The following is a 19,873-nucleotide window of genomic DNA, read 5'->3' as shown; positions in this document are numbered from 1 at the left end:
GGGAATGAAGAAAATGAAAATACTTAAAACATTACTTTATTATAAATATATTCCAAAATGTCTTATTATTTAGAATGACTCGTTTTGTCTGTGGAGCAATCATTATAATAAATAAAATAGCTGCGGTCCTATAAGTACACGCAAAACCTGTCCTAATCACACAGGAGCACAAGTTACTTCACAACACTGAGCTAAAGAACTGCCTCATCCTCCGCTTGTCAGGGATTATGGCCCTGAATACAGTTTGATATGATCTTCGGCTGAATCTCTGTGGGAATGAAAGTCATGAGGAGACATGAAGTGCAGAGCGGAGGGTGTGGGTAATGGGCAGTAGCACTTGTATGCAGTCTCCATTACCAAAGTCTGTCCGTCCTCTCTGTATTTCATGTCTCCTCATGGACTCCATTCCTACAAAGATTCAGCTAAAGATCTTATCTGTATTCAGGACCATAATCCCTGACAATCAGAGCAGAGAGGAGGATGAGGCAGCTCTTTACCTCAGTGTTGTGAAGTAACTCATCCTCCTGTGTGATTAGGACAGGTTCTGTGTGCACTAATAGGACGGCAGACATTTTATTTCTCCTAATGATTGCTCCCCAGACAAACCAAGCCATTATAATTAATGAAAGGCATTTAGGAATATATTTATAATAAACTAATATTGAACTCTTTTCATTCTCTTAATTCCCGGAGGGGCCCTTTAACAAGAGGAGATGAGGCTCAGTTCCTTTACATGGATGAATACAGAACGACCCAGATGCTATATGGATATTTCAGACCCAACTGTACCTTCTCCCGTATTGAACGGACATTTTGATTACGGTCTTCCTGAATAATGCAGACACAGGTAATAGTCAACAACGCACTGCAGTAATGCACATCCTTGAAGGTTTATTTTAAAAAAAAAAATCCTAAAAAAAGTTCAGTCAAAACTCTTCACAATAAAACATTTCACTTGTAAGAATTGGCTTTGTGCTTAGGCAGGAAAGTGAAGTTCGGAGGAACAGGACCCAGCAACATTTCACTGCAAACGAAAAGAAGGTTTTGATAAAGCAACTGACCAAGACATTCACATAATCGAGCAGGGATCAGCAACCTTTGGCACTCCAGCTGTTGCAAAGCTGCAACTCCCGGCATGCATGCCTTTGCTGCTGTTCTAGGAACTCTCATACAGGTGTATGGAGCATGCTGGGAGTTGTAATTTCACAGCAGCTGGAGTGCCGGAGGTTGCCGATCCCTGTCTGAACAAGCGTTTTGTAAAATTGACTCCTTTTGGTTTCTCTTAAGACAGGCATGCTCAACCTGCGGCCCTCCAGATGTTGCAAAACTACAACTCCCAGCATTCCCAAACAGCCTACAGCAGGGCATTGTGGGAGTTGTAGTTTTACAACAGCTGGAGGGCCGCAGGTTGAGCATGCCTGTCTTAAGGAATTCTGGCTGATCAGGATCCTAAACAGGGGGCTGTCAGAATGAAAAGTGGGTACAAATAGCATCTCTCTCACTCTGGAGGACTCAAGACATCCATGTTAGGCTACTTTCACATCTGCGGCGCTGTCATCCGGCAGAGAATGCTAGGAATTGGCCAGACACAAACTATAGCGTGCGGCGGTTTGTGTCTAGCCAATTCTCTGCAATTTTGCCGGAATGGCGACAGATCTCGGTCTGACCCCACTATAGTTAATGGGGCCAGTGTGCATTCAGTTTGCATCCGGCAGACCACAGATTTGAATGAAAACCTTGCAATTCTCCATTTCCCTCCTGGAGGCGCTGCAGGGAAATTGATAAGATTTGCAGCTGGTAGTCCCTGCAGACGGTCTAGAAGTGATCAGCTTTCATCTAACCAAAAGGGATCATTTAAAGCCGACAACCCAACCAATGAGTTGCCTACACTTCTATTGTGTACATTATCCTGAGTAATGGACGGCACGGGGCAGAATTATGCGTTACCTGATCTTTATCCAGTCAGAGGCATTCTGACTCGCCATTAACGTCTCCATATAATCTCTTCCCATATAGTACGGAGGTCTCTCATTCAGCTTCTGAGGCACACGTTCCAATAAACCGACTGGGATGTACCTGCCAAATAGGATGACCAAGGCATAGAATCTGTTGCACATCCAAGTACTCAAAGGGGCCATCCAGGATTTCTATATGGCAAATGGGAGATAAGGCTATATTCACAGCTGCGTTCTGTGCTTCCATTACCTTTGACTGCAAGAATAGCATCAAAATAGAAGCCAGACAGATGATTAATTAAAGGGGTTGTCCCATGACAGACACTAACGAGTCTGATCATTAGGGGTCTGACAACCACAAGTATGGGGCCCCACGGTCCCCTGCTTGAACGGAGCGGTGCTGCTTCATTCAACTTTACGGGACTGCTGGAGATAGCCAAGCACTAGTACTCTGTCATCTCCAACCGTCCCATAGAGCTGAATGAAGCAGCAGTGTGCCTGTGTGACTGCCACGTTACCCAAACAGGGGAATCCGGGTCCCCGTTCTCATGATGGTCAGGGCCCCAGGTGCTGTTCTTACCTAGCACACTGCTTTGGTTTCCACTAGGAGCAGTAGCCATAGCACAGATGTGAACAGTGCCCAGTCATAACCATAAGACACAAAGAAAAAAAACGAAAAAAAAAAACACCCCATTACCTGCAAAGGAAGGACTGCCACTCCAGCATGAACCTCCGCGTCCTCTCCACCCCCCGCGTGTCCGAGCCCCAGTGCTCTAGTCCATAGTTTGTAAAGTCTCGGAGAATATCAAACCGCTCTGAGGAGGAGATATCCCAGTGGCGCTGTTCTTTTATCTCCGTGAAAAGCCAAGGTTTTACCAGTGCCCCCCTGCAATTAAGAGACGCCAGGAATTAAGAGAGGAAACCAACAGTAAAGCCACTTGCCCATATGACGTGATTGTACGTGATCCACGGATGTCAATGGGAGCAGCGCTGCATTGACAAGCTCACTCCACTACAAAAGGTGACGGATCTAACTGCTTCCAGTGCAGGGCAAGAGTACGGAGTGTCAGAGGATAGGCACTCACTTAATAAAAGGTGGACAACTTTAAAAGGTCCAAGGTTGTAGAAGAGAAGTTGCCAAAACTACAACTTCTCCGACATCACTTCCTGCTCCGCAGCTATTGGCTGAAGCTGCTCTTCACCGACTTCCTGCACATTACTGAGACCTACCCGTTTTCTTCCAGATAATTCCGGTGCTTATTGGTCCAAATGCAGGAGAAAGACGCTAATACATAACACAGAGCTCTCCGTATTACTAGTATTCTGTGCAGCAGAACAGGAAGCCTACGAGGAGATGCTTTAGCCAGAAACTGCAGGGCAGAAATGATGTCGGAGGGGTTGTAATTTTGGAACTTCTTCTGTACCGCCCAGTGACATGCAGCAGTAGTTGTCCCTTGCTAAATGGGTTTTCCGCTCTTTCTTTAGCTAAAGAAAAAGAATTGCGTGGTCTCCTTGAACCTAGCTGGGCACTGCACTAGTCAGGGCCGTCAATATCACATCGGTAGGAGTCCGACACCCTGTAGCCCCTGTCGATCAGTTCCCATCGAGCTCCAGCAGTTGGAAAACACAGGCCAGTCCGTTGTGTAGTGGATGGTGCTGGTAACTGCCGCGCATCTCCTATTGAACACTGCAGTAACCAACTCCGTCCTACACAATGGACACAGCCATTTACAGCATCAGAAGTACTCCCAAACAGCTGATCGGTGGGGGGGGGTGTAGTATATCGGACCCCAACCAATCAGATATTGGACAGGTCATGAATATATCATTTCTTGACAATCTCTTTAACATGATATGGTATGCTTCATGCACTGCTAAGGATGTGTGGCCGGCGGGGAGACATGTAAGGGAAGGTGTTGAGGGAGCAAACTTTTTTTCTGGGGCAGCAGTGCTGTACTGGTTTATATATTCCAGTGATCCAAGCTCACCTTTGTAGTACTGTACTGGGTGATGTCGTTTTTGGAAATGTTTTATAGGCATTGTAACACTGCAGTGTACTGTACAGGGCTGTAGTGCGTTATCAGACCTGATCACTGCTCACTATGCAGCCTTTGGCTTTACTTGTTCCCAGTGACATGCACGGATTGCCTGTTGATTTCCATCAACTGCATGAATGTTCTGACTAAGACACAGACGAGCGAGTTCAGTGCGAGAAACTCACTGTGTGGCAGTGCGAGTCGCACGACATTACAGTCATGTATAAGGGCGCCTTCACACGCGGCAGAAAATTCTGCTCCATTCACCGGAATTGGGCTTGCAGAAATCCATGTGCTTGCTGCCCCATTCAAATGAATGGAACAGATTTTTCGTGACAGAATTCTGCCGCATGTGAAGGCGCCCTCAGGCTGTATGTCCCTGCGAGACGTGGAATCTATTGAATTAGACTGACATAATGCGGTCAGTGTAATTCACTAGAGATTCCAGGTCTCACATGGACACACATCCTTATAAATCTATTATAATGCTGTGCGAACCAGTCAGAGGAGTAGAGGTCAGAACGGGAAATCACACCGACACATGCAGCGAGTTTCTCGTGTTGAATTTACTGCGTCTGGCCTAAGGTTGGCCACACACACACAAGAAGGCGATCGGCCAAATGCTTGTTCGGCTGACAGCCATCGCCGCCGATTCCCTCACACACGACTGATCATATTGGCCATGCATGCATGTGTTCTTAGTAGGAAAAGAAGGCCACTGTTGCCAGACTCCCTCCCTGAGAACAAAATGAAATACTGACGTCTGCTGTCAAGAGAGTCGGTAAAACCCCCATACACATTAGATGGTTGGCCTTTACCACCAAAACCAGTGGGTTCAACTAATGTACTGTACATCTCATGTGTCTGGCCATCTTAAAAGGCACATTCTGAGTAGTTGGGTCTTCCAGCTAACTGCATGTTCCACAGATCAGTACTGGCGGCCCAATTGTAAATTGAAGACAAAGTGAAGTTACCATGGCTGTGGAGACTATATCATAACCCAAGGTCATCTCTTCATTATTCTCCTATACATTTAAACAACAAGGACTGACCTGGCCACCATGATCCCCGACACTCCAGTCTCCAAGGCTCGATTTGCATCCTCAAAAGAGCATATATCGCCATTACCTGTAAGAAAAGTATTTAGATCATGGCTTCATTATTCTATAACAGAATCTGATTCATTAAATATTCTAAGCGACATGGAGCAGTGGTGCCGATTCCTGTGCAGATGGATAGCCTCATAAATCAGTACTGTGGCCCCTTCAATCAAGATCGTGGAGGCTGGACCTACGGCATATCACTTTATAACCCTTTTATCAAGCTAGAGTTTGGAGACTGTCGTCTGATGGCCAAGCTGAAAGGAAAAGTGTAATGCAGCGGCTTCCAACCTCGGACTCTGCAGGAAAACATAATGGGAGTTGTACTTTTTCTCACGGCTAGAGGGCCACGGGCCAGCCAAGGTAAGATCTGTCTGTGGCAGCCCAAATGTGATCATCGACAACGGGCGCAAAATCGGGATCAACTCACCAAAAAGGGGCATTGGATCAGCAATTTTAGCGCACTGCTTAATATACTCCCAGTCTGCGAGTTTTGTGTACCGCTGCTCCCGGGATCGTCCGTGCAGCTGAAATGAAAGATGAAAAAGCCATGAGGACAGAATCACCTTCTCTGCACTAATGTCACAATCTATTACATCTAGGAAATATCTATTTTCTCCATCTTTGGACATGAGACGACACGCAGGTCATTCGCACGAGCGCTGCTACCTCTTCAAACAGCTGATGGGTGGGGGTGCCCGGAGTCAGACCCCCAACCTGATATTGGTGACCAAGGACAGGTCATCAGTATTAAACCACTGCACATCCCCTTTAGGTTAGCTTTACATGGATCTTCCTCCCTTAGTTTTAGATGCAGCCTCTGTACATAGACAACAATAATCCAAGTACACAAAAAAATAAAAAAAATTTAGATAGGGGATAACTTAAAGGGGATGTCTCACTTCAGAAAGTGGCATTTATCATGTAGAGAAAGTGAATACAAGGCACTTACTAATGTATTGTGATTGTCCATCTTGCCTCCTTTGCTGACTAGATTTATTTTTCCATCACATTATACACTGCTAGTTTCTAGGGTTACGACCACCCTGCAATCCATCGGTGGTGGTCGTGCTTGCACACTATAGGAAAAAGTACCGGCTTCTCTGGCGGCCGGGACCATGGGAGCACACAGAGGTCGGTGCTTTTTCCTATAGTGTGCAAACACTGTCACCACTGATGGATTGCAGGGTGGTCTGTAACCATGGAAACAAGCAGTGTATAATGTGATGGAAAAAAATGAATCCTGCCAGTGAAGGAAGCAATATAGATAACAATACATTAGTATTAACTTTCTCTACATGATAAATGCTATTTGCGGAAGTGAGACAACCCCTTTAACTGCTGCCAGCTACCATGCCATTAGTCGATAACTTGCATGGTGTGCTCCGAAAGGGGTTATAACAGGTGCCACTGGTCCACGAGCCCAGTATGTTAATTACAGCTAGCCTCCTCTTGCAGTAGAACGCCGCGATAGTGGGGGATAGAGGGACCGTAAATACAAGGCAGTTTTGCAGACTCGCCCTCTGTATACCTAAGTGACATGGTCTGGAGGGGGTTAACTTTCCCATCTTGTCTGCTCTAATAAATACTTGTATTCCCCATAAAATACCAATGGCATAACATAACTTAATGTCTGCCCTGTTCTTCTTACTGGAAACGGAAGCACCCGATCGCCAGTTCATACATTACCCTTACAGGTGACTTGCTACACAGTCTGACTCCATCCAGTCAGTGTTGTAAGAGTCATACTGTGTAGTGCAGGCATCCTCAAACTGCGGCCCTCCAGCTGTTGCAAAACTACAACTCCCAGCATGCCCGAACAGCCTACAGGTATCAGCCTGCAGCAGGGCATTGTGGGAGTTGTAGTTTTACAACAGCTGGAGGGCCGCAGTTTGAGGATGCCTGGTGTAGACAAAGGGAACTGTAACAACCAATTGTCTGTTAGTGTTTAGTCCTGTAATTCCAGGAGGAGTAACAGAGGAATAGCACAGCACACAAGGTTTGTAAGTGGGGGTTGATTCCGAATTGTTGGATTATGGAGAGTACGAGATTTTTCTAAAGAGACATTTCTGGAAAGGCGCTGATGTTACAGGACAGAACGTTCTGCATTCATAAAAGCAGAGTTGCCCCTTAGAAAAAGGCAAGAGAGGGAATTCAACGTGATATTAATGGCGTTTTACAGGCTACAGATATTGACGACTTATTCCAAGGAAAGGTCACCAATACCAGATCAGTCGGGGTCCAGTCAGCTACATGCAGTGGCTGGCGACGACCTAACAGGAAGTCATCAATATCTGCAGCCCAGAAGACCCCTTTAACGACACAGCACCCCCCCTGCTTAAAGGCAGAATGGCGAAGGAGTATTCACAAGATGGACATGGGTGCACACCTTGTTAAAAGACATTTGCATTCCCATCCGCACGAAGCAATCAATAAATGTTCCTATAAATTACAGCAAGCAGAGATCTTGTCAACCATACCAAAAATTGATGCAGAAAGTTCACTGGAAAATCGTATTAGACAAAGAATTAGCTTTAAAGGGGTTCTCCGGGCTTTTAATATTGTGGCGGTGGTCCGACACCCCCGCCAATCAGCTGTATGAGGAGAGTGTGCACGTGCCTCATCTTCCTTCGCTCTTCCCGTTCTTTGAATATTCCTTCAAATGGGTTTTCCCATGACAAACAATTAATCCCTATCCACAGGGTAGGAGATAAGGGTCTGATTAGCAGGGGTCCAACCAGTGGGGCCCCCGTGGATCACAAAAACTGGGGTCCTTTTATTCTAGAGTAGGATTGAGTAGAAGTGCTCATGGAGTTGAATGGAGTGGCAGCGGACGTGCGTGACCCCCCTGGCTCCATTCAAATCGTATTCCCTATCCTGTGGGTATGGGATAAGGGTGTGTGCCATGGAAAAGCTTCATTTCTATTAATACTAGAATATAATTACCCTACAGGACATCAAGAAAGGCTGAGAAAACATTCAGATCTAGTAAGAATCACCGAGATGTTCATTAATCCAATTTTATTTAATATGATGATAATGAGCCGAGCCGCTCTGTGCCCGCTACGTCTGATGCCCAGGATTTAGAAGATGAACCTTTCCTCTCAGTGCACCGGTTCATTATAAAGGAGGGGACTCACCGTGACCAGTGACGCCCCCCAGTCCCGCAGCTCTGGAATCAGTTTATGAGCCAGGTTGACCTTTTCCTGTACCCCAGTCCTGATCTTCACGGTGAGGGGCACGTCCAGAACCTGCGAGAATGAAGAGGATCAAAAAGTAATCAATTTTAAAACATCAGGAAAAGGCTTCATCCACACGACCACGTTTTTTTCCTGCGACTAATCCACATTTTTTGTGGATCGTATACTGGCCCATTCATTTCTATGGGGATGCAACCAACGTTGACAGTACACTGATGCCGTCCGTGTCCTGTCCGCATCTGTGCGTCCCTCCCGTAATTCATAGTCTGTATCCTATTTGGACAATGATATGCATTTCTACTATTGGATCTGCCAAAAATGTGCGCAGACCATAGAATGCATATAGTCGCTTGCATGTAGCCTACAGAGTCAGGACTGAGGTACAGCCACGACGGTGCAGCAAGGCAGCTAGAAAAAGGAGCCGAATGGCAGTGGTGCCAAAGGAGTCAGACCCCCGCCGACAGGATATCGATGACCTTAACCTAAGGAAACCTTTAGCCTCTTTCCATCCAAAGAAAGTTAGAGGTTTGCAGAGATTTTGATACTGATGACCTATCCTCCTATCAGAGAAGGCAGCAGCGCTCCACAATCAGGTACTGAAGTCCTATATCCTGAGGATAGGTCATCGGTATCAAAATCTTGGAAAAACCCTTTAAAATGTCAAACTGCAATATTCCATTCCCTGGCCATAAAAGTCAAAAAAGGTCAAAAGTCGCTGCTTCTATAATCATGCTGTTGCAAGGAAAAACCTGTGACGATGACATAATGGGGCCTCCATTGGGCGAGAGGGCATACAGAGAAGACACCTTCCGCCTGTCCTCTACTTGACAGTTCAGACAACTGTCCACTTCATCTTTGTGGGAACAGTTTGGTGAAGGCCCTTTTCTGTTCTAGCCTGACTGTGCCCCAGTCCACAAAAGCATGGCGGGGCCACACAGAGCCCTGACCTATGAGATGAACTAGAATGGATTTTGTGAGCCAGGCCCTCTACTCCAACGTCTGACCTCACAAATGTTCTTCTGGATGAATGGGTAATAATTCCAACAGACACCCTCCAAAATCTAGTAGAAAGCCTTCCCAGAAGAGTGGAAGTCGTTACAGTCACGAATGGGGGTCAGCTCCAGAAGAATACCCATGGTTTTGGAAACAAGGCAAGTGTGCTGGTCAGGGGTCCACATACTAAAAGAAGTAGAAGATCAGACCAGACAGGGTCTCTTTGAACCGTTAGGTTCCTCCACACTTACCAAGTTCATTCCCCTCACAATGTCTTCAAATTTGTTTGCCCTGGACATTAAAGCACATCCTCCACCCTATATAACGGAGGGAAAAGGTAGAGTTATTTTCATTAATATAAAAAGACACAAAACTATGTTGTGTTAGGGTCATGTATCACTGCTGAAGCTTGTAGGATGCTCCTCTATTCAGAAGGACGCCCATCTATCTATGGCCACACCATAGACTGTGGAGATGTTTACACATATGGCAGTATATAAAGATTGCTTAGCCACACTGCTTGCCCAAAAGAAATCTCTGAGGTGTAGGTTCAAACAGATGCCACTGAGTATCGTCTGCCACTCACAGACGCCAATGTTAAAACAAAAAAAAAAAAAAATAGTAAAAATTAAAATATATAATAAAATATTTATATATACACACATATTATATATATATATATATATATATATATATATATATATATATATATATATATATAAAGAAAAATTGGACTGCAGTCCAATTTTTCTTTAACCATATTATTGGGGCATTGCCGCTGCCCTTGTGGACTTTGCACCCGCATCCTGGGTGGTGCTCCCGCTGGATTTTCTTCAAAAAAAAATAATATATAATATATTATAATATAATATAATATAATATATCCAGAAAAAGGACGGCACTCCGGTCTTGAAGAAGTAAAATTTAGTCTTTAATCAACCTTGCGGTACAACGTTTCGGCTCCAATACTGAGCCTTTCTCGAGAAAGGCTCAGTATTGGAGCCGAAACGTTGTACCGCAAGGTTGATTAAAGACTAAATTTTACTTCTTCAAGACCGGAGTGCCGTCCTTTTTCTGGATTCATTGATTGGGGTAAGAGGTCGATTCCCCTGGAACGTGCACCCACTTTTTCCATCTTTGCAGTCAGTGCCGCCATTTTTATATATATATATATATATATATATATATATATATATATATATATATATATATATATATATATATATATATACACACACACACACACAATTTTACTGCATGGCTCTGCAAGGAACAGGACAGTTCGCTGTAATATTCCATAAAGCAAAATATCCGACTTGTATGGCATTGTGTATCTGAGGCATCACTCTTTCGGTCCCAGTCAGAGGATTTCCAGTTTTAGCAAACTAAAGCTGGAAGTCCTCTAAAGACAAAAAAAATAATATAAATAAATAAGTGTAGTGTGCATCAATATTCTTGCTGCCAAAAATACCAGAACCATGATGGCGCCCATTACAAGTCAATGTGATCAGTCATAGCTACCAGGGCTCTAGTTAGAAACAGAAGCCATGACACTACTACATGTAAAGGCTGCAAACCCTGAGCTCGCTTCTCGCAGCTACATTAAAGGGTTTCCGTCACCAGATTTAACCCTATTAAGCTAGCTGACATTGGCGATGTGCTAAGGTCAGCTAAACCTAACTAGCCTATTCCTACTTTTATCTATGCCCCCGTTACGCCAGAAATTTTTATAATACCCTAATTAGCCTCTAGGAGCAGGGGGGGTGGGGGGCGTTCTTACTGCTCCTAGAGGCTCCGTTCTCCCACCTTTGTCGCCTCCCTCCAAGTCCTGATCGACAGGGCCAGGCAGCGCTCGCATCTGTCTGCCAGCCCGGTGCATGGGGGCATAGATAGAAGTAGGAATAGGCTAGTTAGGTTTAGCTGACATTAGCACATCCGTAATGTCCGCTAGCTTAATAGGGTTAAATCTGGTGACAGAAACCCTTTCATCTATTCATCTTCCTGGAAATGTATGAAGATAACTGGGTGCTACTATTCTCCCGGTCAATGTGACGTGCCCCTAGACAGTCTGATACGGTCCGTTCAGTGCTGATTATAGAAGAGTGGGCACACGCCTTCGACAAAGGAAACGGTGACATCCAGTTTTCATTTTATTGATATATTTCCAGGAGGAACAGCACAACTCCGAGTTCTAAGAAAAGATGCTCCAATTGTTATAATTTATGAAGAACACAAGTCATGACTTCAACAGGAATGCGGACACAAAAAACTGGGGAAAAAAAACAACTTTAACACTTACACAGTCTAAAAGGTACCTGAGAAACAGACCCTTACCTTATTATAGACCAAGTCGATTGGACAGCCAACATTAATGTCCACAAAGTCAACATCAATGGTTTTGTTGAGCATCTCTGCACATTTGGTCATGGTGTCAGGGAAGGCGCCCTCTAGCTGCAGGGAAGAAGTAAAACGCCTAGATTACTGCTAAAGATCAAGCAATACAGCGAAGCTCGAGATGTTGAGCCGCCTTGAGAAACTTATCTACCTTATAAACACGGCTAAGAAGCACAATGCATAGTCGTCTAAAAACTAACACCTGGGACCAGTGACCCGACAGAACGGGAACTTCACCTTTGATCACCCTGTGGTCCCTCTTGATCAGAGTAATCAAAACATTAGAGGATCCTTCCTTTCTCCTGACAAGTCTGCTGTGGCAACTACTTGCATTCCCCATATAACAACAATTCTGGAGCATCTACTCTAATGACGTTGCGCCATTCCTCTATTATTCCTATTAGAAGCTATGAGCGAATTGCCAGTAGTTTGCAATAAAAGTCCATCTGAGTGTTACCAGCTGGGGATTTGTCCCCTGCAGTTTCTACTAATCAGTCAGTGGTGCCAATGGCAGACTGTGCAGGGCACACCACCCGACCAGCAACACCCATCTGGACCTTTATTGCAGACTGCTAGTATTTCATAAGTTCATATGCAACTAGAATCGCTATTACATGGTGAATGCAAGTAGTTGCCAAAACAGACCCGTTAGGAGAGATGACAGGTCCTCTTTAAACACCGGGACCCCCCCCCCAAAGGGCCACTTTTAGGAAGGCAGTGTGAACTAGTGACGAAGCTTATTACAAAGATTGTGGGGGCGGGGGGGGGGGGAATTTTCCAGAGGGGAAACTCTGAAGTCGGTTTTGCTTGAGCCTACATTGCCATTATTTCCACCAAATTGAGCTCATGCTTCCTTATAAGTTTGGCACATCTTTAAATCGCACTCTGTAGCAGCACTCTGCCCTGCCTTTATGCTGGATGTTGAATGAGGCATTGGTGTACATTTTGGCCAAAGCGTAATAAGCCACTCACCACGTCAAGGTCGCCTTAATGACTGGTCCCTAACACTAGTTCCTACCTGTTATGGGCCATGACAGCCACACAAAGTCCAGGGAGCGCAGGTACAGCATGCACGCCACGGCCCATAACAGGTAGGAACTAGTGTTAGGGACCACTCATGGAGGCGACCTTGACGTGGTGAGTGGCTTATTGCGCTTTGGCCAAAATGTACACCAATGCCTCATTCAACATCCAGCATAGAGGCAGGGCAGAGTGCGATTGCATTTGTGTTTTTGCGTTTGTATCTGTATTTCGCCATAGCAATGTGCACCTGCATACAGGGTTGTGCTGGCTGAACCCCCCACATCTTTAAATAGGTTTAAGCATGTTACTCATGTATTTTGCCGCTCCCCGGCTCCTCCACTGAAGAGAGTTTGTGACATGTGTGACTTTCAATTCATAAATTGGGCATAGCTAACTGTGCCCAGTTTTCAAAAAAAAGTTGTAGATTTTGTACAAGTAAAGCCCAAAAAGTCACAAATTGCCCTCTTTTGCAACTTTTTGAAGCCAAAATTCTGGGAAGCAGGGATTCATAAAATTACCCCCATGATTTCTCTTTTAGGGCTCGTGCACACAACCGTATGTACGGTCCACATCTGATACACATTTTTTGCAGATTAAATGCGGACCCATTTATTTCAATGGGGCCGCAAAAGATGCAGACAGCACACCGTGCGGTGTCTGCATCCATATGTCCATTTCGCAGCCCAGCAAAAATATAGAACATGTCCGTTAAAAAAAAATAATATTTTTTTGGGGAAAGGGTAAGTATGGGTCGTCAGGTGGATTCAAGGAAACAGAACTACCGGCAAGTCTAATTCTGGTTTTCCATTTCATCCACCTTGATAACTCCTCTGGGGGGGGGGGGGGGGGGGGGGGGGGGGGCAACGACTTGTAAAACACGTCTTCCGAACGTTAAAAATCAGCAGAACGTGAAACATCCGGCCTATAGTGTTTAAAGAAAGTGTTTTTTACTAGACCAAGTAGCTGCCTTACAGATTTGGCATAGAGAAACTCCGGCTTTTTACACCCAGGAAGAAGATACTGCCCTGGTAGAGTGTGCTTTAATACCCGGGGGGCAAGAAAGACCCTTGGAACTAAGCGTAACAAAATTTCAATAGTGGGTCTGATCCACCTACCTATAGAAGCTATGGACAGTTTTTTACCCTCGTTGCTGCCTGCAAATTGAATTAAAAGGTTTGGATCTGTACAGAAGGACTTTGTGGTCTCTAGGTACTGTATAAATCGCCCTTCTAACATCTTTTGAATTTTTCGGATTACTACAAAACGAGGGTAAAATTATTTCCCGATTTGTGAAATGTGGAAACTACCTTTGGTAAAAACCCCGGGTCTAATCTGAGGGAGACCCTGTCACATCTGTTATAGTCAAGTGGGGAGGACAGAGCCTAAAGCTCCCCTAACCGCCTCGCAGAGGTGATGGCTATAAGGAAGGCAGTTTTAAAGAAAGCTCTGAGATGGGTTCAAAGGGAGGTTTTGAAAGATTGTTTAGGACAATATTAAGGTCCCACTGAGGAACTCTGGTCTTATGGAAGGTCTTAATCTAGATGCTGCTGTCATAAACCTCCTAATCCAATGATGCTCCGCAAGTTTGGCATCCAAAAAGATACTTACTGCGGATATCTGAACCCCTTAAAAGGTGCTGGGACTAAGACTCCGATCCAGACCCTGCTGTAAAAAAATAAAATAAATATAGGATCCTCTGAATGACTGGATTTGATCTATTAGGAGTTGGATCCCCTGACCAGCTACAGAACTTTTTCCAGATCTTAAGGTAAATAGCGGACGTGAAAACTCACTGAAAAAAAACGGGTGGAAATGCTCCAAACCCAGACACTGTAGCGTGCCTATAACCGGGGGAATTTGACAATATCTTCCAATCAGGAACATATCGGAGCCCCTCAGCTTTTAACATCGGCCTGAGGAATTAGCTAGTATTGTCAGTTGTGCATCATTTTGGTGCATTTTTTTGCAGTGATTTTTGTATGTATATTTTTTCATCTGCACAATGTATCATTTTGTGTAAGATGTTCTTGTGGTGCATGCGGTCCGCCCCGGCATCCTCCCTTATACGCATTTTTTGCTGGGGATTGCAGTTGTCTGCGGACAGCATGGGGAGGAATTGCTCCCCCGGTTATAGACACGCTACAGTGTCTGGGTTTGGAGCATTTTTACCCGTTTAGGCCACTTTTTTCAGTGGGTTTTTGTCTTTATGTGTATGGAATGTGCCACTTTATTTTGTTGGTAACGTTCTTTTGCACCTGGTAGCTTCTGTGTCTCATGGTCTGTTGTGGGTGCGGCTCACAGCTTTATCCTACCTCACAGTGCATTGGTGCTATCACTATGGAGGCATGTGAGAGCCTGGCTGGGAGTTAATTGCACTGTTCAGACCCTGTTCACACACCACAGGCAGTTGAGTGGTAGGACCCCATGCGTGCCGAGACACCGTGACGTGGTGCATGAGGGGCTCCGATATGCTCCTGACTGGAAGATATTGGCAAACTTCTCAGCTTTTAACATCGGCCTGAGGAAATAGCTAGTATTGTCAGTCGCGTATCATTTTGGTGCATTTTTTGCAGCGATTTGTAAATAGCGGAAGTGCCGATTACTTTGCCAGAGAGGCCCTGTTGTCTAAGGATGCAGGTTGCTAGTCTGAAGAATTTTGGTTTTGGATGATAAACCGCTCCCTGTCTGAGAATGTCCACCTGGTGAAGCACAGATACAAAAGCAAAAACACAAAATGCAATCGCACTCTGCCCTGCCTTTATGCTGGATGTTGAATAAGGCATTGGTGTACATTTTGGCCAAAGCGTAATAAGCCACTCACCACGTCAAGGTCGCCTTAATGAGTGGTCCCTAACACTAGTTCCTAACTGTTATGGGCCATGACAGCCACACAAAGTCCATGGAGCGCAGGTACAGCATGCACGCCAGGCACACTCTGCTTTTAACCCTGTCCGGTGCCATTACAGCTTTCATCGGATCCAGGGATGCAAGTACCAACATGCATGCTGAGCCCACTATATACTTCTCCTGGAGCCAAAAGGCTACCTGGTGAAGCAATATCCAGGGTACTTTTATTGAAATCTGTTTTGGGAACCAACACCTCTTGGGCCAGTAAGGGGTAACCAGGATTACTGTCACCAGGTCCTGAAGTATCTTCTAAATTGTCTTGGCTATTAGAGAAAAGGGTGGAAAGGCCTAAGCTAGTTCCCAGTTCCATATCAGGGAGAAGGCATCTACCGCCCACGGATTGTCTCTGTGATTTAGGGAACAGAATTTCTGAGACTTTGCATTCTCTTTTGAAGCAATTTCTGGAGTCCCCCACTTTGTTGTTATATTTTGAAATATCAGTGGGTTTAGGGACCATTCTCCTGGATCCAGGGTTTTCCTGCTTAAGAAATGTGCTTCTCTGAAATTTGAGGAGACTGAAGCCATTTCTTTCGGCCAAAGGCCCCAAAATCTTGGTTTCCTTTTATCGCACCCCAACCATCCTTGCTGGCGTGTCCAGATTATAACATCTGGATATTTGTGCCAAAGAATTCCCTACTGTAGGTTCAGTCTCTTTTTCCACCAGTTCAAGTTTAACTTCACCGATATGGGAATGAGTATTTTCTGGTCTATGGACAATGGATTCCTGTCCCAATTTTTTAGGATCCAAGACTGGTATACTCTTGTGTGCGCCTGACCCCAGGCCATTGAAGTTATACATGAAGTCACGATACCTAGAACTCTCATTGCTTCTCTTATTGAACAGGACTGATGAGACTGGAACCCTGTTATTTTCTTCTTCAGGTCTAATATCTTTTCTTCTGGCACAGACTAAGTTTGCGCAACCGAATCTAGAAGAATACCAAGGAATGTTCTTCTTGTTGCTGGTTTCAGAAAGGATTTCTTCCTGTTGACTATCCAACCTAGATTTTCTATAAACAATTCCATGTCTCTGCGAGTTTTTGCTTCTGTCCTTCCTATTACCAGGAAGTCACCTAGATAAGGAATAATTGTTAAACCTTACTCTCTGAAGAAGACCATCATCTCCACTACCAACTTCGTGAAGGTCCTTGGTGCAGTTAAAAAGCCGAATGGCAGTGCGGTGAACTGGAAGTGACGAATTGTACCTGCTGCGTTTTTTTATAGCAAATCTTAAGATATCATATTTCTGATTGAGTTTTTGTGTATTGGAAGATGGTAATATGCATCTTTCAGATCTACTGACGTCATGAATAAACCTTCCTGAATCAACGGTACTGTGGAGGATCGACATCTTGAACTTTTTGTATACGATTCTCTGTTTGGATCTTTTCGATTTATAAATTGTACGGAAGGACTCATCTGTTTATTTTTTACTAGAAATAATCTTAAATAAAACCCTTTCCACTGTTCTTTTTTTGGAACTGGTATAATGACTTTTGCTTCTAGTAGGTTTTGAATACCTATCCAGATTTTTGTTAAAACAGGTGCCGCATGAGAGGTAATCCGACTCCTGTGAGAGGGAGTTGAGGAGAATTCTATTTTGTAACCCTCTCTTATAAATTTGCAAAGCCCAGGGATTTGTGGTTATGTTCTCCCACTGGGGAAGAAATAATTTCAGCCTCCCCCCCACTCTGGAGTCCTTGTTTGTACTGTGGACGGTTCTGAGGGTTAAAGAGGAACCCTCTACCTCTACCCCCCTTCAGGTAGCTCCAACGCACCGTTTTTTCCTTTACCCCTGAAGGATCTATACTGTGGGTTAAACTGACGAAAGGACCCTTTCTTCTCTTTATCCTCAGGGAACCCCTTCTTTTTATCTGCCGCTTTCTCTAATATTTTATCGAGAACCGGGCCGAAAACACACCTACCAGAAAAGGCTATAAAGCAGGCATCCTCAAACTGCAGCCCTCCAGCCGTTATAAAACTACAACTCCCACAATGCCCTGCTGTAGGCTGATACCTGAAGGCTGTTCGGGCATGCTGGGAGTTGTAGTTTTGCAACAGCTGGAGGGCCGCAGTTTGAGGATGCCTGCTATAAAGCATAATTTTGACATTTTATCTCCCAACCAGAACCTCATCCATAAGGCGCGCCTAGCGGAGTTAGAAAGGGCCCCGTCCCTAGCGGCAAATCTTACCGATTCAGCAGAAGCATCTGCTAAATATGCTGTAGCTGATTTTAAGAGAGGGGGATGGAATTTATGAATTCCTCCCTTGGAGTCTTTTTTTTTTTTTTTAATGCTCCTCAAGCTCGTTTAACCAAAGATATGTGGATCTTGCGACTGAAGTGGATGCAATGTTTGTTTGAACTCCAAACATGAAAGCTACCCAGCTAAGATTTAATTCTTCCTGCATCATATTTTTTTACTTCTGATAGAATAGATTGCTGTTCTTCCTTCAACAGATCCTGAATACATTTCTTTACATAATTTTTGTGCAAGTAGTACATTTTAGAGATCTGAGTTTTGTCTTTGACTCTTTACCCTATTTAAGAGAGTCAGATAGAACAACCATGCATTACTATATTGCAGAGTACACGTATACATAAATAACTTCTCCGCTTTCTTTGGGGAACTCACGGAAGGAGCCACTGTGGGGGGTTCTGGGTTCTCCATACCTCCCGACGCTGCTTCTGCTTCAGACATGCTGAACGGACAACCTCGTTCTCCTGCTGCCTGCCCGCATTTGACGTCATTTCTCCGGCCCTCCCACACTTCCGGAGGGTGCCAGACCAAACTCCGCCCCCTCCATGATGCAATGCCGTCTGTCACGTGACTCCATTCATGACAACCGTAGCACACGCCAGAGTGCGCGCGCGGCCCTTAGTACCTCCCCCCCAGACTTCTGGGGAGAACCGCCCGGCTTGTTCCCCACGGAGGGGGAAGAGAGCTCCGGGGATTAGATGTAGCAGGTGGAGGATGCGGCAGAGCAGCGCATATATTCTCTCTGCCCAGCATTAGCACAAGCCGCAGGAGGACAGAGGGATCCAGGACGTTGCACAGGTAGATCTAAGGAAGGCTTCCTGCCCCCGATAGACCAATCCTGGAATAAAAATAAACTCTTCACCTCCCACATGAGAGAGGCCTCTTTCTGACCTGACCCCTGTAGGGACAGGAAACCCTAAGGGGAGAGGTTGGGTGGGGTAATTTAAACTCACTCTCTCTGTGTTTTTGCCCCTACAGAGGTCAACGGTCTATCTCCTTGTGGCCATCATGGTGGATGAAATGGGAAAAAAGTTGGCACATAGCAGAGATCAGTGTTTTGCCAACCACAAAACTGATACAGTCGTGTGCAGGAGGACCCCTGACAGGCATGGTTTCCTTGGTAAGCCCAATTAGGTTGGACAGCAGAAGCGACATACAGCACCCCTACACCTAAGCTGAGACGATTCATGAAGCTTTAATGGCACCAGCCAGATACACAGTGAATCACACTCCTCTGCGGCCATAGATCACTGGTGCCCTGCAGCGCTGGGGTCCTGGGTCTGAATCCGACCAAGGACGACATCTGCATGGAATAGGTCAGTGCTATAAAAATGAGTAAAATAAAAATAAAGGCACCTGAACGCCGAACAGATCCTCAGTGTGATGTCTTTTCAACAGAGCCCATTCTGAAGGAAAGCCTTGGAGGAGGCTGGTACACATAGCCATCTCTCCGCACGTGATGTCTGCGCCATACTGCTTGCATATTCTTCTAAATGGAAGATTCCCGCACTAATTGTAAAGAGAGAAAATGATATGTTGTAAGTGACCTGCAAAAGGAAGAGACCACTGTGGTACTCGGCAGAAGTGGCCCAAATCATTAAAAATAAAAAGCTAGCATTTTGTAATTATAAAAAAACCCAGAGCAATGAAGATAAGGAAATCTACAAGATTAGGCAGAAAGAGGCCAAGCAAGTTATAAGAACTTCTAAAGCTCAGGCAGAAGAAAAACTAGCTCAGTCTATGAAAAAAGGGGATAAGACATTCTTCAGATATATAAATGAAAAAAGGAAATTAAAACAAGGAATAACTAAATTAAAAACAAAGGACGGAAGGTATGTAGAAGAGAATAAAGGGCTAGCCGACTGCCTTAATGAATACTTCTGTTCAGTTTTTACAAAAGAAAAAGAAGGAGAAGGACCTCCACTAGAAAGGATGACTAATAAATCGTTTGATGCATGTGTCTTTACAGAGGAAGATGTTCTAAGTTTGCTGTCTAAAGTGAAGACA

The 19,873-nt window shown here is 44.9% G+C and overlaps 1 protein-coding gene across 4 annotated transcripts in view; it reads right to left on the bottom strand.

Moving 5' to 3' along the window:
- Positions 1-851: 851 nt before the first annotated feature.
- The window catches only part of DUS3L (dihydrouridine synthase 3 like), a 30,664-nt gene continuing 11,642 nt past the window's right edge, over positions 852-19,873 (bottom strand). For all 4 annotated transcript variants that reach the window (XM_044293468.1, XM_044293466.1, XM_044293467.1 and 1 more), the window contains exons 6-14: positions 19,223-19,375; positions 11,619-11,735; positions 9,536-9,601; positions 8,232-8,342; positions 5,522-5,618; positions 5,044-5,119; positions 2,653-2,841; positions 1,948-2,076; positions 852-1,024 (exon numbers count right to left, since the gene is read on the bottom strand). In XM_044293468.1, the coding sequence (XP_044149403.1) occupies positions 952-1,024; positions 1,948-2,076; positions 2,653-2,841; positions 5,044-5,119; positions 5,522-5,618; positions 8,232-8,342; positions 9,536-9,601; positions 11,619-11,735; positions 19,223-19,375 (1,011 nt within the window). In that variant the 3' untranslated portion in view covers positions 852-951. The remainder of the gene's footprint in view (positions 1,025-1,947; positions 2,077-2,652; positions 2,842-5,043; positions 5,120-5,521; positions 5,619-8,231; positions 8,343-9,535; positions 9,602-11,618; positions 11,736-19,222; positions 19,376-19,873) is intronic.

The sequence above is a fragment of the Bufo gargarizans genome, chromosome 5 (assembly GCF_014858855.1).
Source record: "Bufo gargarizans isolate SCDJY-AF-19 chromosome 5, ASM1485885v1, whole genome shotgun sequence".
NCBI lineage: Eukaryota > Metazoa > Chordata > Amphibia > Anura > Bufonidae > Bufo > Bufo gargarizans.
The sequence above is the reverse complement of the archived record's forward strand: the minus strand, read 5'-3'. Positions and strand labels throughout refer to the sequence as shown.